The following is a 25467-nucleotide window of genomic DNA, read 5'->3' as shown; positions in this document are numbered from 1 at the left end:
TGGTACGGGCTGTGTGATGGCGTAGCACACATGAGAACCCCCAGATACCCACTGAACATCGTCTGAATGACCAAGTCCACCCCTTCATGGCTCCAGTGAATCCACACTCAGCTGGACACTTCTGGCTTGATAATACCCTATGTCACATGGCATGTGTCGTTACCGAATAGTTCCACAAACCTGGCAGCAGGTCTTCATCACTTTAGTGGCCTGAAGAGCTTCTGAATGACAAGATGTATCTGAGCATTGCTGCCATTCCTTCAAGACTCCATACTCAGATGGACATTTCTGGCATTATGTCACAAGGGACATTTTCATCACCTCAGTGACCTGAAGAGCTTCTGAATGATAAGGTGTATCTGAATATCATTGCTGACCAAGACGGTCCCTTTCAGTTTAGCCACACTCAGATGGGCACTTCTGTCACAAGGCACATGTCATCACTGAATGCTTCCACAAACATGACGCTGAGTTCTCATCTCCTCAGTGCCCTGAAATGCATCTGATCAACAAGGTGTATCTGAACGTCATTGCTGGTCAAGTCCAAATCTTCATGGCTGTAGTTAATCCACACAGAGATGGACACTTCTGGCTTGATAATACCCCATGTCACAAGGCATGTATCATCATTGAATGGTTCCACAAACATCTGAAGGACAAGATGTATCTGAGCCTTGCCGCTGAATTAAGTCCATCCCTTCAAGACTCCATCTTCAGATGGACACATCTGGCATTATAATTCCCCATGTCGCCAGGGACGTGTTTGTGACCTCAATAATCTGAATGAAGAGGTGCATCTGAATATCATTGCTGACCAAGTCTATCCCTACATTGCACCACACAAGGCGTGTGTCATCACCGAATGGTTCCGCAAATGTGAAAGCAGGTCTTCATCACTTTAGTGCCCCGAAGATCTTCTGAATAACAAGATGTATCTGTGCATTGCTGCTGAACAAGGCCATTGCGTCAGGACTCCATTCACAGATGGACACTTCTGGCATTATAATACCCCAAATCACAAGGGACATTTTCATCACCTCAGTGACCTGACCTTTCAGTTTAGCCAGACTTAGATGGGCATTTCTATCGCAAGGCAGATGTCATCACTGAATGCTTCCACAAACACGATGAGTTCTCATCTCTTCAGTGGCCTCAAAAGCATCTGATTGACAAGGTGTATCTGAACGTCATTGCTGGGCAAGTCCACCCCTTCGTGGCTATAGTTAATCCACTCTCAGATGGACTATTCTGGCTTGATAATACCCCATGTCACAAGAAGTGTGTCATCGCCGAATAGTTTCACAAACCTGCCAGCAGGTCTTCATCACTTTAGTTGCTCTAAGATCTTCTGAATGACAAGATGTATCTGAGTATTGCTGCTGAACAAGGCCATTCCTTCAGGACTCCATTCACAGATGGATACTTCTGGCTTGATAATACCCCATGTCATAAGGCATGTGTCTTCACCAAATGGTTCCACAAGCATCATTTTAGAGGCCTGAAGAGCTTCTGAAGGACAGGACATATCTGAGCCTTGCTGCTGAACAATTCCACCCCTTCAAGACCCCATCCTCAGATGAACACTTCTGGCATTATAGTGCTTCATGTTAGCAGGGATGTTTTTGTGACCTCAGTAATCGTAAGAGAGTCTGAATGACGTGGTGTATCTGAATATCATTGCTGACCAAGTCCACCCCTACATTGCACCACACTCAGATGGACACTTCCAGTATATAATCCTCCATGTCATACGGCCTGTGCCGTCACTGAATGGTGTCACGAACATGACAATGAGTTCTCATCTCCTCAGTGACCTAAGCAGTGTCTGAATGACAAAGCGTATCTGGACATCACTTGTGTCCAAATCCATCTTTTTCAGTTTATCCACACTCAGATGGACACTTCTGGCATGTAATCCTCTATGTCATCACTGTATATTTCTAAAAAAACTTGCATCACTTCAGAGACTTGAAGAGCGTCTAAATGACGAGGTGTATCTGAATATCATTGTTGACCAAGTCCTATCATTGCACCACATTCAGGTGGACACTTCCAGCATATAATCCTCCATATCGCAAGGCATGTGTGATCAATGAAAGATTTCACAAACATGACGTGAGTTTCATCACCTCAGTGGCCTGAACAGTGTCTGAATGACAAAGCGTATCTGGACATCACTGTTGTTCAGTTTATCCACACTCAGATGGACACTTCCAGCATATATCACAGGGTATGTGTCATCACTGAATGCTTCACATTGAGTTCTCATCTTCTCAGTCGCCTGAAGAGCATCTCAATGAGAAGACATCACTGCTGACCAAGTGCACACTTTCAGTTCAAGTCCAAGTCCACATCACAAGATCTGTGTCATCGCTGAATGGCTCCACCATGGATTTCTATCCGTTCTGGAACGGACCAGGAGGCAGATGGGAACGTATGGGACCAGGAGATGAAACCAAACCGGCCTTCAAAAACCAGAGATCCGTCTTTCACAGAAAACAAACTTCCTTGTCAACAGTCCATTCTTCTAGAAAGCGTGAGGCAGAAAATAATTTAGAACTAGGCTGACCCGCCTTTTAAGGCGACCGACTTTTAAGTTGACTACTTCTTAAGGCAATTCAATATGTACATCAATTTGATATTTTATACAAACTCATTAATTTGGTTATATTGCATTTGAGCGGTATTACTTTAATACTCGTAGTTTCTGTTATTTTGTGATGAAATTTAAACTTTTTTCTATATTGAGGTCGCCCTTTTAAACCCCCCTGATATTTACTACGCGGTGAGGCATTTGTACTCCATCAACATTAATTATTTCCAGAGACATAATTTTGTCTTATTTTTCCAGCGCATCGCGCACAAAAGCAAGGGAACGATGGGAGCACCAGAACTCTGCTCACATCATGTCGCTTCATACCACAAACTGCAAGTAGTAAGTCTGTGATAAGCGGAATACCGCTACGCTTTCCACTCACGGGACGGAAGGACAATCCTCACCGCTTTTATATAGTAAGGAAGAAGAAGAAGATATCGCACAGTCTGGAGTAGAAAATCATCTTTTACCTGGAAATAACGAAACTACAAATCCCATCGTGCATTGCAAAATGGACAGGGCATGTGTGAAACTCCGTACCTGCGTAGCACTCACGGGACGGAAGGACAATCCCGACCGCTTTTATATAGAAGGATGGAACCAGACGATAAGACGCGGATAAGAAAATGGGCAAAGATGGTGTAACCGGGCAAATGAAATTTCTAAGACATGCTTGATATTTCGTTTGCAAGGATTTGTTTGCTAAGGACATAATCAAACGTTCAACATGATAATCTCTTGGTTTTCACACTGTTAATTCAATATTATGGGATGCCTGATTATATCGGTTATTTGCTCCTTTTGTTTGGTGAATTTGTCAAAGGAAACGCCTTTCTAAGGCTCTTTGAATGCCTAGTTTAGATTTTGCTGTTTTACTTTGAACCATTTCTGCCGCCATCTTGTATATCGTGGGTGTTTCCAGTTTGTATCCCGTGGTAAGGGTGGGTGTGGCTACAGAGGTCATGACCCTCACACTAGTTCATGCCAGTTAAAAGTGTGGCTTCTCTGTCCGAGTTTATGGATAAGCCTTACACTTCTTTCGTACATAATATTCAGATCTTTTTTTCTACTTTCATCTTTGATTTTTTTTGTTTAATGTTTTTGTCACCTGAATGGATGATTTCCTGGTTTTCATTTTTATTTTGTTTTTGGCTGTGTCCTAACCCCATCTTTTCTTCTGATCAGCCTCATTAAACATCCTCCACTTATCATAAAGCAGAATACTCAGATGAATTGAAAGTGTTCTTCATGATCTTTGCACTCATCACCCTGTGATGACTTGAATACTCTCTCTCACCGGTTATTCATTGGTCAGGTCTCCTGTCTTCAATTCAAAAAGTCCTTCCCGTGAGCTTTTGGGTTTCTAGTTAATGGATCTGCTGATAATTCCAGAAGAATCTATTTAACAATATTTTATCACAATAAAGCAAGTGCGCATGTTTTTAAGCATACAATTGGATAACAGAGGATTATGCAACATGAGATTAATGAGCTTTTCTTCTCATGGACATTTTTCATATCATTTCCCATTTGTTGTACAGCATTGGCTGCCATTGAGTTTTCATACAGTATGTCATAATTGTTTTTTATTTTTTATCTCTGATCTACATGAAGACATGAGATTAAAAATCTTTCTCTGCCATCACTACAAACTGCATGGGGTAAGTTAAAAAACAGTATTTTTGGGAGGAGTATTCCTTTACTACTAAGAAGCAAACACGATGGCTAACTGGCAGAAAGCGTCACCCAGAAAAGATCCACCATGAAACTGTGCTTTCCAAGCATTTGCCTGGATGTTGTGATGGTCTTTCTGAATGGTGATCTTCAGTCTTTGTATTATTTTTGGTGCCATTTTGGTATATGAAATGTACAGTATGCACATTGCCATACAGATGTGTCTGTGAATCACCCTCCTGACTGATCTTGGGCACGAAGTCCCACCCCAGGACAAGAGGGGGCGCTCTCACTAACTGTATCGTCTCTTCCTCCTCCAGCAGGAGAAGATGCCCAGTGAGGGCAACTGGCTACGCTCCTTTTGGTCGGAGGAGTATAAAAGCGAGACGCTCATCCCGAAAGATGGTATCATTCTGGTCTAGACCCCACACTCATAAGAGCAGGAGCTCCAGACCAGACCTGAGATTCCTTGCTGTGGCCATTTAAGTTCCATTGTTGTGCCATCGTGCGCTGTTTTTGTTTATTTCAGCAATTGTTATTTAATGGGCTGTCAGCATTGGCACCCCAACATTTCTCCAGGAAAGTTGTCATACCTCGCAAAACCACATTAAAAAAAGCGTATTTATAGTTGCTATCCTTGTGATTAAAAATAATGATTACCATAACAATTATTCTGATTCAAGCTGTGCATCTGATAGGTGGATATGATGATGATGATGATAATTATTATTATTATTATGCACCATATTAAAAAGACAAGAGTCTGTGCATCTGTGTATTTGTGTGCCCATCTGGTTGCTCTGTCTCTGTCATTCCAACAGACAGCACAGCACAAACATTTGTATTAATAAAATGCACTCCATTAGTCATTCTAACAGATGGTGTACACAAACATTAACACTGATTCTATGAATCCCATACCAAATGTCATATAACAAAACACAAATACATTGCATTTTTTAACTCCAACACATGGAGCATCTCAAACATTTGTAGTAATAAAATGTATTGCATTTGTCATACTAACAAATAGTGCATCACAAACATTAACACTGCTTTTACAAATCCTATACCAAATGTCATATAACAAAAGAAAAATGCATTGCATATTTTAATTTCAACAGATGGTGCATCACAAACATTCATAGTAATGCATTGTGTTACTATAAATGTTTGTGATGCGCAACCTGTTGGATTGACAAATGCAATGCATTTTATTACAACATGCATTACTAAATATGTTCTAGTTGGTGGTGTACTGCGAATGTTAACACTGAGGTCGACATTGATTTTGTGAATTCAATCTTTCTTAGATGATTTGCACAGCTAGTCTATGTACCGTACATAAAATTGTAGGGGTTTTCTGTCTGTCACACACAAATTTGTTCACCTTTGGCCTTTGAAGCTTGATCTTGGTCTCAGGCGACAGCTTATGCCATTACACATGCAATGCGGACCATCATTTCAGGGTCTGGCATACGGGAGCTCCAGATTTTGGGTTTGAGTCCTTCTCACATCTACCAAGACATGAAATGCACCACTGCATAAAAACATAATGGAGGAGGGGGCTTACACCATATACACGGCATTACTGCCACGGACCCCACCGACAGCAACAGGACAGTCACAACCTCTACAAACCCGACAGTCAACTAGCAAAGCAAAGTCGTACACAATGTTTGACCAATAAAAGCAACAGCATCCGTTACCTTTCCTCATCATTGGCCTAAAAGCAGGAGCCATTTCATTAACTATGAATGAGAAACGGTAAAACAACAAGACACTGCCACTCATACCAAACTGAACGCTCAACCTGAAACTCCACAGGAAATGCAAGAATGAATGATTTACAGCACATGTCCAGTATCAACAGCGCCTTATCTATTAAATTCATGTGAGCGCCTATTGATAGTCCACCCTCAGAAACACTGCATACGTCTTCAGATGAGTTCTACATGAAAAACATCAAACACCACACACACACATAAACAAGCCAGACATCTTCAATAACTTACCGTGGATGTACCCAGTGCCCTAGGCCAGGCTTATTAGTGCGCCAACCGACCGTTTGGTAGCTAATCCATACAGCGTGGTTTGTCCTCCCCTTATGATCTGCTTTCTAGGCAAATGCCTGATTCACCTTAATGGTGGTGCTGGCCCTGTACGTATCTGTTCGGCTGAAGTATTTAACCAAACACTTTCATGGCCAGCAAAGATAGACATCTCTCCTCATTTCCATACAAAAGTACAGGATTTCATTAACACACACAGCCATTATGCCCAACCAAACAAATACTCATCTCTTGCCTTGTGGCAATCCCGATGCAAGGACTACAATTCCCATCATGCTCTGTGGTGGACAATTTCCTCAACACTCACAGAGTTCCAATACAAGCAATGGGAAAAGTGGGATGTCATGATAGATGGCAGCTCCTACGTTTTTTGTTTCCTCAACCGCTTTGTGATGACAATGTCATTCCCTGACTGCATTACAACATTTATATCACAGTACGTGTTTTCCTGTCATCGTTGACTGTGTTTAGTCGAGTTGTGTTTACAAAAGACACTTTGCCCGTCTTTATTTTCAACTACACCATTGTCATAGAATTTGAGTCCAAAAGTGGTGTAGGTAGCGTGGCCAATCACTATCCATTGTGATGTTACTGTATATTTGACATCATCTATGCTGCAACATTTGTCCCACCGCCATCACTTTGACATGGCATGCACTTCATTTTCTTGTGTACAACACACTTGATTGGAAATACACAACTTTGCATTTTTTTTTCAGACGTCTACACTTTGTCCACCTGCATGCCACCGTTACCTTGCCAAGCAGTGCGATGGACTCCAAAGTAAACCTTGTTGTCTTGTGCTTTGGTAATCCATTCTTAGAATCTCCATTTTTTCAGTCTTTCCCAGTATGATTTTCATCTCGCGTCTCTCTTCTGGTTTTTGACCTCCCCATTTTGCCTTTGACGTCATCTGTTTTCCTGGTTGCTAAAATAAAACTCATGCTAGAATTTGTAGCGGAAGAGGAGGGGCCATCTTGCAACCTGGTTGCTAGGACCGGTTGCCATCATGTGTCGTTATGATGTCATTTCCTTCTGTTATAAAAGATGGTGCCACACAGCCTTCAATGTTCAGGTTTTTGGATGATTTTCAAACAGAATCTAAGAAAATGTCTGGTGAATTTAGTCAGGTAAGCGTCTATGGTTCTGCCATTTGGTTTTCGTGATTTGTGTGTTGTTGCTATTCAGGTTCGACTTTTTTGCCCATTTTATGCCTTATAATTTTTCCCAACGTAGGAAAATCTTCTTTCCTAGTCATAAACTCCTTTGAGGCAAGCCACCATAGTGCCAGTCAGTTATTGAGCATAGTCACATCTGGCTTTTTTAAATTATCCCCCAACATCCTTAGGGATGTCAGAGGAAATTCAGGGTACCCAGAGGAAAACCCATGTCAGGACAAGGAGAACATGCACCCCTCTCAGAGTTCAGAAGATGATTTAACGCAATCCCTGAACTCCAGTGTGCAAGTCTGATTTTGACAGTTTGAAGTTGTGATTGGGTTGGATGGCAAGAGGGAAACAACAATGGAGGAAGAGAAGAAAGAGGCGAGGTTTAAACTTAGGGTTAGGGTTAGAGATGAACTCTCACAATCCTATTGTTCTGGCTCAGCCAGAGTCTTTTAATTAAAGAATGAGGACTTAGTTTGAAGTCGTGATTGGGTTGGATGACAGGGGTTACCATGTTGATGGCAGAGAGGAAAGAGTACAGGGTTAAGATTAGCTGTAAGAGCCATTTCCTAGTTGCATAAGATTCATAAATGTTTTACAAAATGATTTATGGGAGGTTCCTATAACCCCCATCAGTTGAATAGAATTGCTATTACATTATAGCTATTTCTAACTTCTCTGACTAAACGTTACTCTCAGTTAGTGATCGGCCTTGCCATGTGTAAGGTGTAGAGGGCACATGGTTTTAAACCGTGCCTTTTGAGCCTTGCGTACCTTGTGTGCGTGTTTTGTGTGTCAAGTAACATGTAAAACAAAACACTTAAATGAAAGTGCTGCGCGTTACACAGTGTACAGAATTTAAGAACTTTTAAGTACAGAAATAACTAAAGTTTTACAAGAAAAGTTAAGTTTAGAGAAGATACATTTTTCCTTTTTTTTGCATTTTATTCTATGTGTGTAACAACTCTTTTCTTTATTCTTGTGTGGATTATTTGCTTTGATTTTTCACTAAATATTTTTAAAACAAACTTTTGGACTGAGAGATTTCTTTCGGCACGCGTTTTACCCGTGCTTCAACTCGCCTTACACTCCGATGACTACATTAGCGTTAGGGAAGAACCCACACAATCACAATGTTTTATCTCAGCAATAGACAGGGAAAAAGATTTTAATTAAAGGATCAGGAGATGAAACATACTGGAAAAAACGAGCAGGAATCGATACCAAGAAGTCCAACCAACCTTTTAGCAAGCCAGAAACTTAAAACAAGAATCAGAAATCATTGAACAAAAAAAATACCAGAATACCGAAATAAGAAAGACACCGAGAATCACACGTAAAGTATTTTTATCTAAAACATGCATAATATTTAATTTTCATTTAATGCAGTCTCTGAAACTGACTGTGGAAGTAGGTTTTTTTATCAATTTAAGGTTGTGATTGGGTTGGATGATGTGGGGGTCGAGAGGAAGGAGTCCAGGGTTAGGTTAGGAGTTAGGCTTAGGGAAGAACCCACGCAAACACAATGATATGTCTCAGCAATAGACAGAGAAAAGATTTTAATTAAAGGATCAGGAGATGAAACATGCCTGAAAACAAATGAGCCGGAATCCATGCCAAACAGACAAAGTAATTTTTTGCCCAGTCAGAAACGTTAAGACAAGAATCAGAAATCGATGAACAAAAAATTGGCAAAATACTGAAATAAGAAATACACAGAGAATTGTGTTATCATGTGGCTCTGTCTTATTTTTTCTTTGAACACCACCATTTTGGGACTTCAGTTTTGATGGTTACTATGTGATCTTTAGGGATGACATCAGGGGTCTCAGAAGGCATGACATCACTGGTCAATTGAAAACTCTAGCAAATTATTGTTTCTAATTATGAATATGTTTTTTTTGCTTCTGACTATGATTTTTGACATACTTATTGGCTGTTACAACCAAGTTTTGTTCCCTGGTTTATATTTATTTTCCTTTTTGTATCTTCTTCCTGTTTTTAAAATGATTATTTTTTCATGCGTTTGTTGTAAGTATGCATTTTTTGTTAATAATGTTGTGTTTGTTCATTATTTAGTATCTATGTCTAGTTTTTCTATGTCCCCTTATGTTCCTTGTGCTGTGTAGCTGGAACCCTAAGTAGTGAGCCCACCCTGATATCACCATTGAAATCTGTGTTAGGCCTGTGCAGGCCAAAGCCAGCTAGTAGAGGACTGGGGTCAGGGAGCCTTAGGTGAGGCCTTTTCTGGGCAGACTAGGAAGGGTCCTGTTTTGTTTTATGGGTCTTTTATAGGCATCAAACCATTTTGTAATGTTGTGCGCTGCTCCTCTAGTTCCCTGACTTTTTTGTGTCTTATTTTAAGTTATTATTTTTCCTGCGTTTATTTATTATTTAGTATCTGTGTATTTTTTATGTTCCTTGTGCTTTGTGGATTGAACCCACCAAGAGGAGGAGCCATGCTGACATCACAGCTGAAGGACCACCCACAGACTTTACATTTTAAGCTGAGAGCAGATCCTTCAGTGGTTCTTTGGCGTTTGGAGAGAACTGCTCTTTGTGAGTATTAATTTTTTATTCTATTTTAGCATCTTGATTACTGGATTGCAGATTAAGATTTGTTCCTATATAGTCTGATCTTATTTTTGCCATTTTATATTTTTAATTTAATCTTTAATAAGTTTCTCTGTGATCTTGATTCTCAAGCCAAAGGTTTTTTTTACAGTTTTACTTTCCCTTGAACAGCATTTTAAAATATTTCGGGACATATACATTTATTGAGAAGTTTTAAAGCCAAAACACCTTTAAGGGCCCTGTAGGCCAAAGCCAGCCAGTAGAGTATTAGGGCCAGTCTGTTTTAAGTGAGGCCTTTTCTTGGCAGGCTATGGAGGCCCTCTGGCTTGTTTTTTGGGTCAAACCAGTCTTCCATTTTGTGTGCTGCTCATCATAACAACATGAACTTTTGGTTTACGATCCTCTCACTCAGTTGCTTGACCACGATTACTGTTTCACATTCTGGGCCTTTGCTTATTAGTATCTTTGACTCCTGATTAGAAACTCAGCTTGTTTATTCCCTCATCCTTCTATCTCCAAATTCTAATTCCTTAAATAAACTGCCATTCTATGTAGCTACAGAACACTAATTCTGAATTCCTGACCCAGTCTGGTTCACTTTCAGTGTTGCAGCCAAGTCAGGGCTTCTCTCCTGGCTTGCTTCTCTTTGTCTTCTTTGTACATTTTTCATTTTCGTTTAGTGCTTTCCATTATTTTTTATAATGTTGTTTGGTTAATTTTTAATTTGTCTTTTCATGTAGTCTGTCAATGTTATTGTGTTTAGTTATTATGTAGTGTTTTGTAGTTATCTTGTGTTGCTTGTATTTTGTGGGTGGATTCCCTAAGAGGCGGGGCCACCCTGTTAAGGTAACCACCTCAGCTATATAAAGGCTGCTGGGAATTGAAGGCTGCTGGGAATTGAAGTCCAGGGTGGTTCTCTGGCATGCGTTTTGCTGTTTGATGGTATTGTAGGTATTGACGTCTATTATTTCAATTCAGATTATTGGCTTTTGACCTCTTTGCTTTGAATTTTGGATTCTGTTAATAATTGAACATTTGTTTGCCTTGGACTGCCTATTTGAATGTCCTTATTTTTGATTATTTTTTCTGTTTTGTACACCTTTGTTTTTTTTTTTTTTACCTCTTTATTCAATATATCCTCCTTCACAATCTCCACATGTCGGTGTAGACCAACATTCATGAGACGTTTAGGGTGGGCTGCTGGGTGACTCCTAATTGGCTAACTGTGAGTGAGTTAGTGTGTGTGTGAGGGTTACCTGCAGTAGACAGACACCTGTCCAGAGTTGGTTTCTCCCTTGCTCACACTTTTCCTGGTATTCACTTCACTTCTTGAAAGTTGACCGAACTTAGAGACAGAGACATATCACACTTTCCTTTTCATGCCGACAGGTTCGACACTTGTTAAGTCAACACAGTCGTTGTAGTCGTGGTATTCTTACCTGCATACCTGTTGAGGCCTCCATGCACACTTCCCCTGCCTCTTCGGTATGTTCATGTGGAGACCCCCTAGTACTCCAGTCATCCTCTGAGATGTTTTAGGTGTGAGTGAATATGCCTGCGATGACCTGTTGTCCCCCACCAGGAATTTTTCCTACCTAAGACACCTTAATGTTTGGGAACATTCTGGTTCCCTTTATTTGGAAATGGATCCAGAAAACAGATGGTTATGTAACACAACAAAGCGTAACATTTTCAATCCCACTTCATCCAAATTGAGTCGATGAAAATCAAAAAAAAAATTTAAGTAGCCAACGTCCATGTTAGGTTCTCAGTGAAAAGATGGATGTCTACTGATCTAAGAGCAATTTTGTGTGTAACGACACTCAAATATTAAGAATGTGAAAAGCAGAAGAAGACCAGTTGGGACTAAGGGGCTTCTCCAGAGTTTGTCTGCTAGTCACAGACCCCCACAAGAGCTTAGGATATGTAAGAACATACAGAGTCCCACCAACTTGTGCCTAACTTGTCCCAAGGGGAGATCCAAAGCAATCATCTCACAGGGCACAGAGGACTCTACACTCCTTTGTCTTGTGTTTCTGCTCATGGCGTTACTGTACTATACGGTTCATTACACTTTATACCTTGCCTGTCCCTTTTTAAAACATCTACAACGTGTCATTTCCTCCAGGTATCCCATTTGGCCTCCGACATACCCAAGGATTTTGATTTAATTTGACTTGATATACCCGAGGGAAAATTGTCTTTCCGGATGACCTTTGGAGGTCAGAGTTCAGGGTCAGCCATGGTCCAGTGCCCAGGATGTGTAGATTTGGTGAGCAGGATGCACGTAGGGTGATGTGTGAGGGGGCCTTGTGATGGACTGGCACCCTGTTCAGAGCCACTTCCTGTCTTGCCCTTGTGTTATCACCCACATTACTCTAGCCTTAATTCAACAGCCCTAAAGTCCTTAAAAACACACCATGGTTCAGGTTTCCTAATTCATCTATCATTTCCAAAACTAAACTTGAAATTTATAAATCGAGTTTTACCTGCCCCATTCTGTTGCCACTACTTCGTATTTATGGTGCCCTGTGTGAAGGACAGTGGGGATAAAGAGGCTGTGCTGAGTCCCGATACCCCACCTGAGATCGGCTAATTCTCATTGCCCACCTCACTCGCAGTGTGGCCCCTCAACTGGAGCAGATGTTACATCGTGAGGTCCTGCCTCATTCATTCCTTCACTCTTCTCTTCCAACTCATAATGTGAACTTGAGACTGGCTTAGAGTTTTGATGACACTTTAGTTACCTTTTCCTTCTCTTTCTGATCCCTTGGTCTCCTCAGGGCTGTCGTGTCACCACCATAGGCCCCCCATGGGCACAGTAGTACACAGGTGCCTCTGTTTTGAAAGCAAAACAGAAACATACTGTACATAGGCATCAGAAACACACCCTAACCCTAAGCCTAACCTTATGCTCCTTGTGCCCATACGTTAAGTTGGCCATGTTTTTAATATACTTGTAATCGGAGACAGCCTTAAGGGTGTGTGGGGCCTAGAGCTGACCAACCCCACACGGGGCCGGTTATATCAAACGTTCTTCCCGCTATGTGTGGACTGTAACAAAAATAATGTTAACATACATCGGATTTTCTCATTAGAGTGTTTAGCTACATGTTTGCAAGATAACACGCGGACTTTATCAAAATATAACGATATAATCTATTAAAAAAGTGCAATTCATAATTCATGACAATACCACGACAATGCATGTGAAATGCGATGCGGTGTCATATGGAAATTAGCAGGGCCTCTTCTAGAAAAGCACCCACATTGCAAAGATACTCTGACATGTACAGAATTTGACCGTGAAGAGGAATTTTAAAAGGGTTCCTCTTAGAAACATTTCAAATATATAGATATATTTACACTGGAGAAAACGGGACACGCGGACCTCAAAAGCGGGGCCTGGGTGCGGTCGCCCCACTTGCCACCCCCAAATGGCGTATTGATTCCTACAAGATATCTCAGATTGGTAATAGAAAAGGCGAATAATGTCGCTGCCAGTCAAGCACCGTCTCAGACGTCCATCTCTCACAACAGATGAGGCCATATTTCTAAAGTCCGTTCAGTTTTATATGGCCCCCGATTTCTAATTCATCTCATAACTCCAAAAAAGTGAAGTTGAGATTTGAAGATACTTTCACCGACATCGCTTAGTTGCCAGTACCACATATTTATGGTGTGCTGCATGAAGAAATACTTGGCTACATTACATTTCTTTGTATAATTTAATTTTTCACCATCTTGGCACATCCCACGCCTCCAGCCGTTAAAGAAGGAAACAAGAGCATGGCGGTTCAAATTGAATTTCATCTTTGTCTTTTTGGCATCACAGTTACCCCCTCTGTGTTTCTAAGACCGTTTTCATTCGTTTTTTTCCCTCTGCCACCACTTGACACGACTTTAGCAAATCCATCCACCTCCTTGGATTTGGTATTTCTAAAATTCTGTAATACTAGGGTGTTGTACCGTGTTAGCCATTATGGATGTGGTGAGAAGTCAAGCAAAATGAAGCCTTTTATTGGCTAAATAGAAAGATTACAATATGCAAGCTTTCAAGGCAACTCAGTAATTACATTTGCCTGAAGAAGGGGCCTGAGTTGCCTCGAAAGCTGGCATATTGTAATTTTTCTAGTTAGCCAGTAAAACTCTTTAAAAACACATAGCTACTGATTTCTAATTCATCTCATAATTCTGAAAAAATAAAGTCAGAATTTGAATATACTTTCACCTACACTGCTCAGTTGCTGCTACCACATATTTATGGCGGTCTTGTTGTTCCCTCGCATAAATTACTTTTAACCATCATGGCACTCCTGTTAAAAAACACAATACGAGCACAGCAGTACAAGTTGAGTTTCATGTTTGCCTTTCGCCATCTCATTTGCCCCCTCCTTGTCTCATTCTGCTTTCTTTTTCTGCGTTCTTCTTACGTGATTTGGTGAGCCATGACCTCCCAGTGGCACAAGTACTCTCTTGCTGCCCACGGAGTATTTACTTTTACTGCCTACTGTGTTGGCTTCCCTGGTGTTATAATAAAAGACCCAAAACTTTGCAAACTTTAAGGCCCATGGAATGCCTCACATGGTATTGGGAGGTAAATACTGTTTTTTTTATTTCTCTAAAAATATTTTCAATTTGGCGCATCACGATCAATCTCCGTTAGAATCTGTGTCTCCCATAAAGGTAACCCCAGGCTCTGCTTACTTACAAGATGTTCTGCTCACAGTCGCTTCATGGTCCTGCATGCTGACTCCAAGCCTAGCTTCAACATCTGCCGAGCCATCATTTAATAAGTTACAGAAGTTTACGCTCAACGGTCATGCTGTTCTTCTTCTAGCAAAAATGCACCTGCTGTTTGAAACCCGACACAAGTTTCAGCTGCTCCTATCTTGATGACGTTTACTGAGAAATACGGGGGGAAGTTGGCCACGCTTGCAAATCGCATCCGCCTGCTGCCTACCTCCCCATCCTGTGCTGCAAAACAGAGGATCTCTCTCTCTCTCTCTCTCTCTCACTCACTCGCTCGCTCACTCTCTCTCTCTTTTGCTCGCTCACTCACTCTCTCTCCTTTTCTTTCTCTCTCTCTCTGTCTCTCCATCTCTATCTCTCTTTTGCTCACTTGCTCTCTGTCTCTCTATTTCTCTCTCTCTCTCTCTATGTCTCCCTCTCTTTCTCTATCTCTCTCTCTTTTGCTCACTCTCTCTCTGTCTGTCTCTTTCTCTCTCTTTTGCTCACTCACTCTCTTTCTCTCCTTTTCTTTATCTCTCTATTTCTCTCTCTCTCTCTCTCTCTCTCTCTCTCTCTCTCTCTTTTGCTGTCTCTCTCTATCTCTCTCTGTATCTCTCTCTTGCTCACTCTTTCTCTGTCTCTCTATCCCTCTCTGTATCTCTCTATTTCTCTCTATATATATCTGTCTCTCACTCTCTCTATCTCTTTTGCTCTCTCTCTCTCTCTTTTGCTCACTCTCTCTCTCATTTGCTCACTCACTCTCTCTTTTGCTCACTCTCTCTATCTCTGTATCTCTCTCTTTTGCTCACTTGCTTTCACTCTATTTCTCTCTTACTCTCTCTCTCTCCTTCTCTCTCTCTCTGTCTCTCTCTCTCTCTCTTCGTCATTCTACAGTGACAAACGACACTGCCAGAGGGGGCCCTCGGGGAAGTCCCCAGTGGTGACAGCAGCAAGTGGAGTTTGATAGGACGTGCAGGTTTAGATGTTAGGGATGTTCCCTCCCCACATTTTTTTAGGGGGTGGGTGTCAAGAGAGTGTTACCCCGTGGAGATCCTCAAGGTTTACCGATGAGCTGGAAATGTGAGGAGGTGTTTGTGAGAAGACAAAACAGTTCTAATGCTAGACCCCCTTATAATGTTCAATTAGCAAATGGAAATTTTACCCTGGCAATGGGGAATAACGAAGTGAAAATGAGTCAATGCTGTCTGCTCTTGGGCTGTTTCTGGTGATGGTTGGAAATGGGAGGTGATGCCCTTTGACCTAGTGGGCTTCAAGCATATACATTAAGGGAGCAATGAAAAATGAAACTAGGGAGCCAACATGGCCACCAGTTAACAAGTGGGCCTCAGCTCCTTATAGTGGTGTGGGACAGGAAGGGAACCCCTGTAGGAGAGGAACCTACTGGCAGCATAAAGGAAACTACCCCACGGGGCCAACAGACAAACAAAACTGGGGATTTCAAAAGCAAATGAATCAAGAAGAGTGAAATGGAATGAATGAACAACAAGAGGTGATGATGTGGAAACCACAAAGTCTCAAAGTAAACAGCTGTGCAAAACCTGTGCTGGAACTTACTATAGAGACCCAGGGTCTGTGCCTGCCTGGTGGGGTGGCTGGCCCACCTATCCATTGACCAAGTAGTACAAACAGGTCCTTTGTAACCATCCAGTCTCCCCCTCTCCTAAACACAACCTCAACTGATCCCACTCTCTCTATGACCCTCAACTTAAAGCCTTACTGATTTTGTAGAAGTGTACCCAGGATCAGGCCAAAGCCCATTGTTCCATACATACAACAGGTAAGAGTGCCCTCTAGGGGCTCCTAGCTTCCCTGCATCTGTCTGCCCTCTAATTGCATTTAAAGGGCCAGGCTTTCCATGTGGTTTCTTCACTACCTTTTCCCTATGTGCTGCCCCTACAGGTGAGGCAGGGAAGTGCAGGCCATCTAAAAAGGTTTTTACTCAACTGCATCAAATGCCAGGTGAAAAAAGCAATGGACGACCAGTAGGCACAAACTGGGATGGACTTCCCTGTTGTCTGTCTGATAGAGAGGGCCGACTTCCAACTACTGTAGATAAGTTAGACAGCAATGTGAGGGTCACAATATGATTATACTATACTATAAAAAAACAAATCTACTGGAGAAAGGCTCTACATCAGATATATAGGCTAAAAAAGATGTTATAAAGAACAGATAGATATGAAAGGCACTATACAATAGAGAGATATACAGGACAGGCACGATAGATAGATAGATAAGGCACTATATGATAGATAGATAGATAGATAGATAGATAGATAGATAGATAGATAGATAGATAGATAGATAGATAGATAGATGAGTGTGATATACGGCCGGCCGTTGATCCCGGCCAATACCCCCAGGCCGCCAGATGGAGACCTCCCTGCAGCATGGAGGTGCCCCGAAGGCCAGCAGGGAATCCTGGACAATGGAGTTTTTATCCACAGCCCTGCTGGATACCATGGGCACCGCTAGAGGATGCTGCAGGGAGGAACAAGAAGTATTTTCACTACAACTCGGAAGTGTGTCCTGATCACGTGGACACTGGAAATGACATGCTCCCAGGTTCAAGAAAAGGACTTTTTATCTGACCCTGAAGTGTTCCTAGTCACATGGACAGAGTGAGCGGAACACTTCCGGGCCAAGGACTATAAAGGATTGTGGGAAACCCAGAGGGTTGAGCTGAGCTGGGTGGAAGGGTGGCAATGCGTCTGGGAGTGGTGGATTGTTATTGTATTGGAGAATTGTTTATTTGTATGAGTATTGTGGAGAGGAGGGTGCTATGTGTACTATTTATTAATAATAAAGTCAACTGTTGGACTTTTACCTGGTGTCTGACGTATTGTCCGAGGGTTCAAAAGGACGATAGCACCCTCTATCTGTCACAGTGGCGTAGTCGGCAGGATTCTCTGGCTGTCAATTTGGCAGAGAACCTGATAGTAAAATTCTGTGGACAGAGAACCCCAAGAAGGCAGCGTCCGGACATGCAGCCAAATCGCCTAAACCCCACGTTCATCAAGTCCATTATGGGGAAGAAGAGGGGTAATCAGAGCGACAGAGCAATATTGTCCGAGGGTTCAAGAGGACGATAGCGCTCTCTATCTGTCACAATAGATAGATAGACAGATAAATAATTTTTATTTTTAAAATGACCTTTATTGTGAACATAAAAAGAAAAATATTAACACTATACACCGTCAAATGACAAACAAGCCCAATAATCAGGATAAAACAACAAGGTATATCAGACCACCACTGCTCCCCCTTTACACTCCTCCTACTCCACACATTAATAAGAACATGTTGTTGATGCTCGCCAATACTTTTCATTCCCAGTTGAGCACCAGTTCGCCCCCCTCCACAGCACACAGTGCCAGTCCTGTCCCCCACACTTCATTGAACATTTCTAAATTGTTTTTTTAGGTTGTGGTACATAAATTCAAGTTTCAGTCGACTTAAAACTTTGAAGAGCAGCAGAGCGTCAGTGCCCATGAGGTTTTTCTCTTTATTTCTCCTCGTTTTTAAGATTGTCAATGTGGCCTGTCCTAAGAGGAAATTCCCAATAAAACATTTATTTCTATTTTTGATTATGTTTAATACCAAAGACAAAGTTAATTTTTAAAAACTCAAACTAAAACCACTAAGAAGAACTTCTAAGGAACAACAGACTTTGCCGTTGACAGTGAATACAGAGGTAGGTAGATAGATAGATAGATAGATAGATAGATAGATAGATAGATAGATAGATAGATAGATTTATTTTGAAGGCATTACATATTTTAAAACATACACAGATTTAAAAGGCACTATATAATAGAAACATGTGACTATAATACCATTGAGCATTTACCTATGTGAGACACGCTATGGTCAAGGACAATGGACACCCCTGTAGTGTCTTGGATATCCAGCTGCTTGACAGACAGACCACATTTTGACATATTCTAGATATATAGGGCTATAAAATGTGTATTAGAGGTACCCCGGTGGTCTTCAACACAGAGGCTCCGCAACTAGCAATCATTCTATTTATATTTTCTCACACACACGTTTCCTTAAGGGACGCCCTCAGGGTTCTACCAAAGTAAGAAGTTCCACCCCTGGATGAGAGAGGGTGCTGTGGCTAACGACCTCTTTGTTTTTACCTACAGCTTTGAAGGGCAGGCCATGGAGGAGCTCTGGCCACGCCCAACTCCTGACCTCAGCCACAGCCACACCCCTTCCATGACACTTCCTACATATACTTGTACAGCTGGACAACAAAAGATGGCCATTCACTTAGGGACCCGATACTCTGCAAGGAGAAGAAGCTCTGTGAGTTTGTGTATCAGGAAGAAGCTAAGCAGTGAGGATTGCAATAATTTCTGTTTATTCAATTTGATTTCTTTACATTATTAAAAAGGAATTGCTTAGCTGGCATCACAACTATTGAACCTGTGTCCAAACTATGTGATAGTTTTTACATCAGACTTTAGATTTAATTTTAAGCCTTGCATTCTCCAGACATTTTCAGACCACTAGGTGGTAAATGGGAGGAGGAATTCAGAAGTCTGACAGAAGACACTGGTGCACTGAGCCATCTGAGGATAAGCTTTAGCAAAACCATGAGCATGGTGGTGGACCTCAGGATGGTCAAGGCTATCCTGACATTGGTCTTTATTCAGGGAGCAGAAGATACATTTTGTAGGTTTAAAAGCACTTTGGTTCATCTGGATAGATATCAGCGTTGGAGATAACAAGACAAAGACGACTGCATCTTCAGAGGAGGCGCCGCTGCCTCGGCGTGGGCGAAATGTTTGCACTTACTTTATCCTCGATCAGTTTGTGGTTTCAAGTGTGCTCTTTAACACAGTGGTGTGGTGGAGAAGCAGCATGAGAGCAGGAGATGCCAACAAACATAACAGTCAGGACGGCTAGCGCTATCCTGGGCAACAGAAACAGCAACAGCAGAGGTGGATTTTGGCTAAGCTGCTGTCTATCATGAATAATGCATTCTTACCAGCTGTCAATACATTTTAAAGCTAAACCTATGGCTTGCATTTGTTTTCCTAAATTTTAATATGTTGAACTAAAAAAGACTATTTATTATTTGATCTTTTATATCTATGCATCAAACTAGGTAGTGACTTTCACACTGTATGTATCTTTCTGTAATATAGTGTCTTTCATTTCCATGTATTTTAAATAGTAAACTTTATGATGTCTTTCACTTTTATGCACTTATAAGCTCTGTAATGCTCTTCATTTCTATGTATTTTAGGGAGGTCCCTTCATATCTATCTATCTATCTATCTATCTATCTATCTATCTATCTATCTATCTATCTATCTGGAGTGCTCTTCACATCTAGTTATCTCTCTACAGTATTTTATAGTGTCTTTCATATCTTTCTACTTACCTTTCTATAATGTAGTGCCTCCCACACCTGTTAATCTACTATATAGTGTCATGCATATCACCTATCTATCTTTCAATTATCCTAACCTGCACCTATAGGCATAGTGACCACCTGTCCCTGTGGAATGTAACGTCTGGCCTTGTAATTTCAGGTGTTATTCTAATGCCCACATATTTAGGAATTTAGAAACAGAGCTGGAGTTCCTTCAAGAAACTCCACACAGGCACAGGAAGAATATGCAGACTCCACACAGTTGTGGTAATTTGGCTCCATAAGGCAACAGTACTAACTGCGGCACCACCATGCCACCCATCGCCTCCTCTTGCATGAACTTTAAATACCCAGCCTAGAAGGTGTCTGACCCCTAGAGGCCACTAGTGGTGCTACACTTCTGTGGAACTGATGACTGGTGCGTGTTCCAGATTCAGAAGCTTGATAGTTGTCAGTGGAATCAGATAAGCTCCTTTATCAAGTCAAGCTTTGCACGTTGCTTGGTTTCCGGAGCTCTTTCTGCCAAACAGTTGAGGGCTTAGTGCTGTTGGGTGGCTGAATTCAGATGTCATGTCCAACTCATGTCCAAATGCGTTATTAGATTGCTGAAAAGGACCAGTCCTACATGAACCAGTCTTGTATTGTAATCTTATTAAGGCCTCCCAAGTGCCCTGAGATGCACGTGCAGCTACTGACTCTATATAAAATAACGATTGATCAACTGAGTTGAATTAAAACTTAAGACCCTAAAAGGTTTGCCAAGCAAGTGGCACATCATATTATTTTTGTAAGCTACAAGCTAGATTGTCTCAATATGTTGTGCGATATTTTTTTGATAAAGCTGTTTCTGATGCCCACAACGGTATTGTTAATAAAATGACTTCCTATTAGTCTCCATGTTACTTATAATAGTAATGATAATTATTTACATTACATTTATATAGTGCCTTTCTTAGTACTCAAAGTGCTTCAGTGAGTGTGGAGCCACTTCATCCATCCATCCAACCATCCTCTTCCACTTATTCGAGATTGGGTCACAGGGGCAGCAGCTTGAGCAGAGAGACCCAGATTTCCTTCTCCCCGGCCACTTTTTCCAGCTCTTCTGGGAGAATCCCAAGGCGTTCCCAGTCCAGCCGGGAGACATAGTCCCTCCAGTGTGTCCTGGGTCTTCCCCGGGGCCTCCTCCCGTTTGGACGTGCCCGGAACACCTCACCAGGGAGGCGTCCAGGAGGCATCCTGATCAGATGCCCGAGCCACCTCATCTGACTCCTCTCGATGCGGAGGAGCAGCGGCTCTACTCTGAGCCCCTCCCGGATGACTGAGCTTCTCACCCTATCTTTAAGGGAAAGCCCAGACACCCTGCAGAGGAAACTCATTTCAGCCGCTTGTATTCGCGATCTCGTTCTTTCGGTCACTACCCATAGCTCATGACCATAGGTGAGGGTAGGAGCGTAGATCGACTGGTAAATTGAGAGCTTTGCCTTACGGCTCAGCTCCTTTTCACCACGACAGACCGATGCAGAGCCCGCATCACTGCGGATGTCGCACCGATCCGCCTGTCGATCTCACGCCCATTCTTCCCTCACTCGTGAACAAGACCCCAGATACTTGAACTCCTCCACTTGGGGCAGGATCTCACTCCCAACCCTGAGAGGGCACTCTGCCCTTTTCCGGCTGAGGACCATGGTCTCGGATTTGGAGGTGCTGATTCTCATCCCAGCTGCTTCACACTGAGAGCTGAAGATCACGGCCTGATGAAGCAAACAGGACAACATCATCTGCAAAAAGCAGTGACCCAATCCTGAGTCCACCAAACCGGACCCCTTCAACACCCTGGCTGCGCCTAGAAATTCTGTCCATAAAAGTTATGAACAGAATCGGTGACAAAGGGCAGCCCTGGCGGAGTCCAACTCTCACTGGAAACGGGCTTACTTACTGCCGGCAATGCGGACCAAGCTCTGACACCGGTTGTACAGAGACCGAACAGCTCTTATCAGGGGTCCGGTACCCCATACTCCGAGCACCCCCACAGGATTCCCGAGGGACACAGTCAAACGCCTTTTCCAAGTCCACAAAACACATGTAGACTAGTTGGGCAAACTACCATGCGCCCTCCAGGATCCTGCTAAGGGTGTAGAGCTGATCCACTGTTCCGCGTCCAGGACAAAAACCACACTGTTCCTCCTGAATCCGAGGTTCACTATCTGACGGACCCTCCTCTCCAGAACCCCAAATAGACTTTTCCAGGGAGGCTGAGGAGTGTGATCCCTCTATAGTTGGAACACACCCTCCGTCCCCTTTTAAAGAGGGGACCACCACCCCAGTCTGCCAATCCAGAGGCACTGTCCCTGATGTCCATGAAATGTTGCAGAGACATGTCAACCAACTACAACATCCAGAGCCTTAAGGAACTCGGCGATCTCATCCACCCCGGGGCCCTGCCACCAAGGAGTTTTTTGACCACCTCGGTGACTTCAGTCCCAGAGATGGGAGAGCCCACCTCAGAGTCCCCAGGCTCTGCTTCCTCATTGGAAGGCATGTTAGTGGGATTGAGGAGGTCTTCAAGTACTCCCCACCACCCACAACATCCTGAGCCGGGGTCAGCAGTGCACCATCCCCACCATATACAGTGTTGACAGTGCACTGCTTTCCCCTCCTGAGACGCCAGATGGTGGACCAGAATCTCCTCGAAGCCGTCCGAAAGTCGTTCTCCATGGCCTCTCCAAACTCCTTCTCAGCAACCACCGAAGCAACCGTTCCGCTTGGCCTGCCGGTACCTATCAGCTGCCTCCAGAGTCCCACAGGACAAAAGGGTTCTGTAGGACTCCTTCTTCAGCTTGACGGCATCCCTCACCACGGTGTCCACCAAGGGGTTCGGGGATTGCCGCCACGACAGGCACTGACCACCTTATGGCCACAGCTCCGATCAGCTGCCTCAACAATAGAGGCATGGAACATGGCCCATTCGGACTCAATGTCCCCCACCTCCCTCAGGATGTGGTCAAAGTTCTGCCGGAGGTGGGAATTGAAGCTGCTCCTGACAGGGGACTCTGCCAGATGTTCCCAGCAGACCCTCACAATACGTTTGGGCCTACCAGGTCTGACCGGCATCTTCCCCACCATTGAAGCCAACTCACCACCAGGTGGTGATCAGTTGACAGCTCCGCCCCTCTCTTCACCCGAGTGTCCAAGACATATGGCCAAGTCCGACAACATGACCACAAAGTCGATCATCGAACTGAGGCCTAGGGTGTCCTGGTGCCAAGTGCACATATGAACACCCCTATGCTTGAACATGGTGTTCGTTATGGACAATCCATGACGAGCACAGAAGTCCAATAACAAAACACCGCTCGGGTTCAGATCGGGGGGGCCATTCCTCCCAATCACGTCCTTCCAGGTCTCACTGTCATTGCCCACGTGAGCATTGAAGTCTCCCAGCAGAACGAGGAAGTCCCCAGAAGGTATGCCCTCTAGCACACCCTTCCGGGGACTCCAAAAAGAGTGTGTACTCCAGACTGCTGTTCGACGCATACGCACAAACAACAGTTAGGACCTTACCCTCTCGTCTACTGGAGTGAACCCCAATGAACAGGCTTCAAGTCGGGGGGCAATAAGTATGCCCACACCTGCTCAGCGCCTCTCGCCGGGGGCAACTCCAGAGTGGTAGAGAGTCTAGTCCCTCTCAAGGAGATTGGTTCCAGAGTCCAAGCTGTGCATCGAGATGAGCCCGACTATATCTAGCCGGAACTTCTCGACCTCGCGCACTAGCTCAGGCTCCTTTCCCTTCAGAGAGGAGACATTCCATGTCCCAAGAGCCAGTTTCTGTAGCCGAGGATCAGACCGCCAAGGTCCCCACCTTTGGCCACCACCCGACTCACACGGCACCGATCGTCCTTGGCCCCTCCTACAGGTGGTGAGTCTATGGGAAAGGGGACCCACATTGACCCTTCAGGCTGTGCCTGGCCGAGCCCCACCTCCAGGCCTGGCTCCAGAGGGTGTCCCCGGTGATGCACGTCTGGGTGAGAGAAAATGCCATCCAAAGTTTTTATTCTTCATGGTAGGTTTTCTGAAGCAATCTTTGTCTCGTCGCTCACCTAGTACCAGTTTGCTTTGGGTGACCCTACCAGGGACATAACGCCCCTGAAATCAGAGCTCCTAGGATCATTGGGACACGCAAACCCCTCCACCACGATAAGGTGGCGGCTCGAGGAGCCACTTCAATCACCATTAATGTGCAGCACCCACCTGGATGATGTGACGGTAGCCATTACTGCACCAGTATGCCCACCACACATTAGCTGACAGGTGGTGAACTGGTGACAGAGATAACCAATTAGAGACAGGACATGATTAGGGGGACAGAATGACTAGGCCACGGTGGGCAATTTAGCCTGGAGATATGGATACCCCCTACTCTTTATGAAGGACACCCAGGGTTCTTTAATGACCACAGAGAGTCAGGACGTCGATGTTACATCTCATCTGGAGGACGGCACTATTTTTATAATCCAGTGTCCCTGTCACTGTACTGGGACATTGGGATACACATTTAGACCACAAGGTAAGTGTCACCTGATGGCCCCACCAACACCTCTTCCAGCAGCAACCCAAGCTTCTCCTAGATGATCTCCCATCCAAGTCCTGGCCTGGACTGACCATTCTTAGCTTCCGGTGGATGACCTCTTGTGAAGTGCAGGTGGTATGGCTGATGGACAGTTATGATTTAACTCCAGTTCAGGGTAAATGGCGTCTATAAATCTGAGTGAGTGAGGCTGTGCCCTGTGGTACACTGGCACCCCATCCAGGGATGTTAGGATAGACTCTGTGCCCCCAAATCCCTGAATTGAATGTATGAAGGCCGAACTTAGGACCCCAAGTAGCCATCTTCACTAAAGACTAAACAGGCTTAATTTCCTTAGGATATCAGCATGGCACAGCTCCTTAAATCCCAGCATGCACTGCTCTCCACAGTGATACTCATACCTCAACCTGGCAGCATTCTTTTACCCCGAGCTCTTTATGCCACACACTGGTGCTCTGACTGTAGAAGTGCAGATCTCAGTTCATGGTGCACAGAGTGGCATGGTGGTGCAATGCTTAGCACAGCTGTCTCACACACTCAGCTCCCTTGGTTTGAATTCTGCACCCAGTCATTGTCTGTCTGAGGTCTTCCCATTTGGGCCGTCTCTTCACGGTTTTCCAGTTTACTTTTCACACTCATGTCGGAGTAACTGGTGATTC

General features: G+C 43.5%; 1 protein-coding gene and 1 long non-coding RNA gene across 3 annotated transcripts in view; one reads left to right on the top strand and one right to left on the bottom strand.

Annotated features, from left to right (window-relative positions):
• The window catches only part of tespa1 (thymocyte expressed, positive selection associated 1), a 108782-nt gene extending 93761 nt beyond the window's left edge, over positions 1 to 15021 (bottom strand). For both annotated transcript variants that reach the window (XM_039746817.1, XM_039746818.1), the window contains exon 1: positions 14794 to 15021. In XM_039746817.1, coding sequence (XP_039602751.1) covers positions 14794 to 14830 — 37 coding nt within the window. In that variant the 5' untranslated portion in view covers positions 14831 to 15021. The remainder of the gene's footprint in view (positions 1 to 14793) is intronic.
• LOC120524940 lies at positions 7427 to 19156 on the top strand. The gene is made up of 3 exons (XR_005632867.1): positions 7427 to 7472; positions 9958 to 10067; positions 18986 to 19156. It is a non-coding gene; the product is annotated as an uncharacterized LOC120524940 (long non-coding RNA).
• Positions 19157 to 25467: the final 6311 nt, after the last annotated feature.

This window comes from Polypterus senegalus, chromosome 3 (assembly GCF_016835505.1).
Source record: "Polypterus senegalus isolate Bchr_013 chromosome 3, ASM1683550v1, whole genome shotgun sequence".
In the NCBI taxonomy this organism is placed as follows: domain Eukaryota; kingdom Metazoa; phylum Chordata; class Cladistia; order Polypteriformes; family Polypteridae; genus Polypterus; species Polypterus senegalus.
This window is presented reverse-complemented; position numbering and strand designations above follow the sequence as displayed.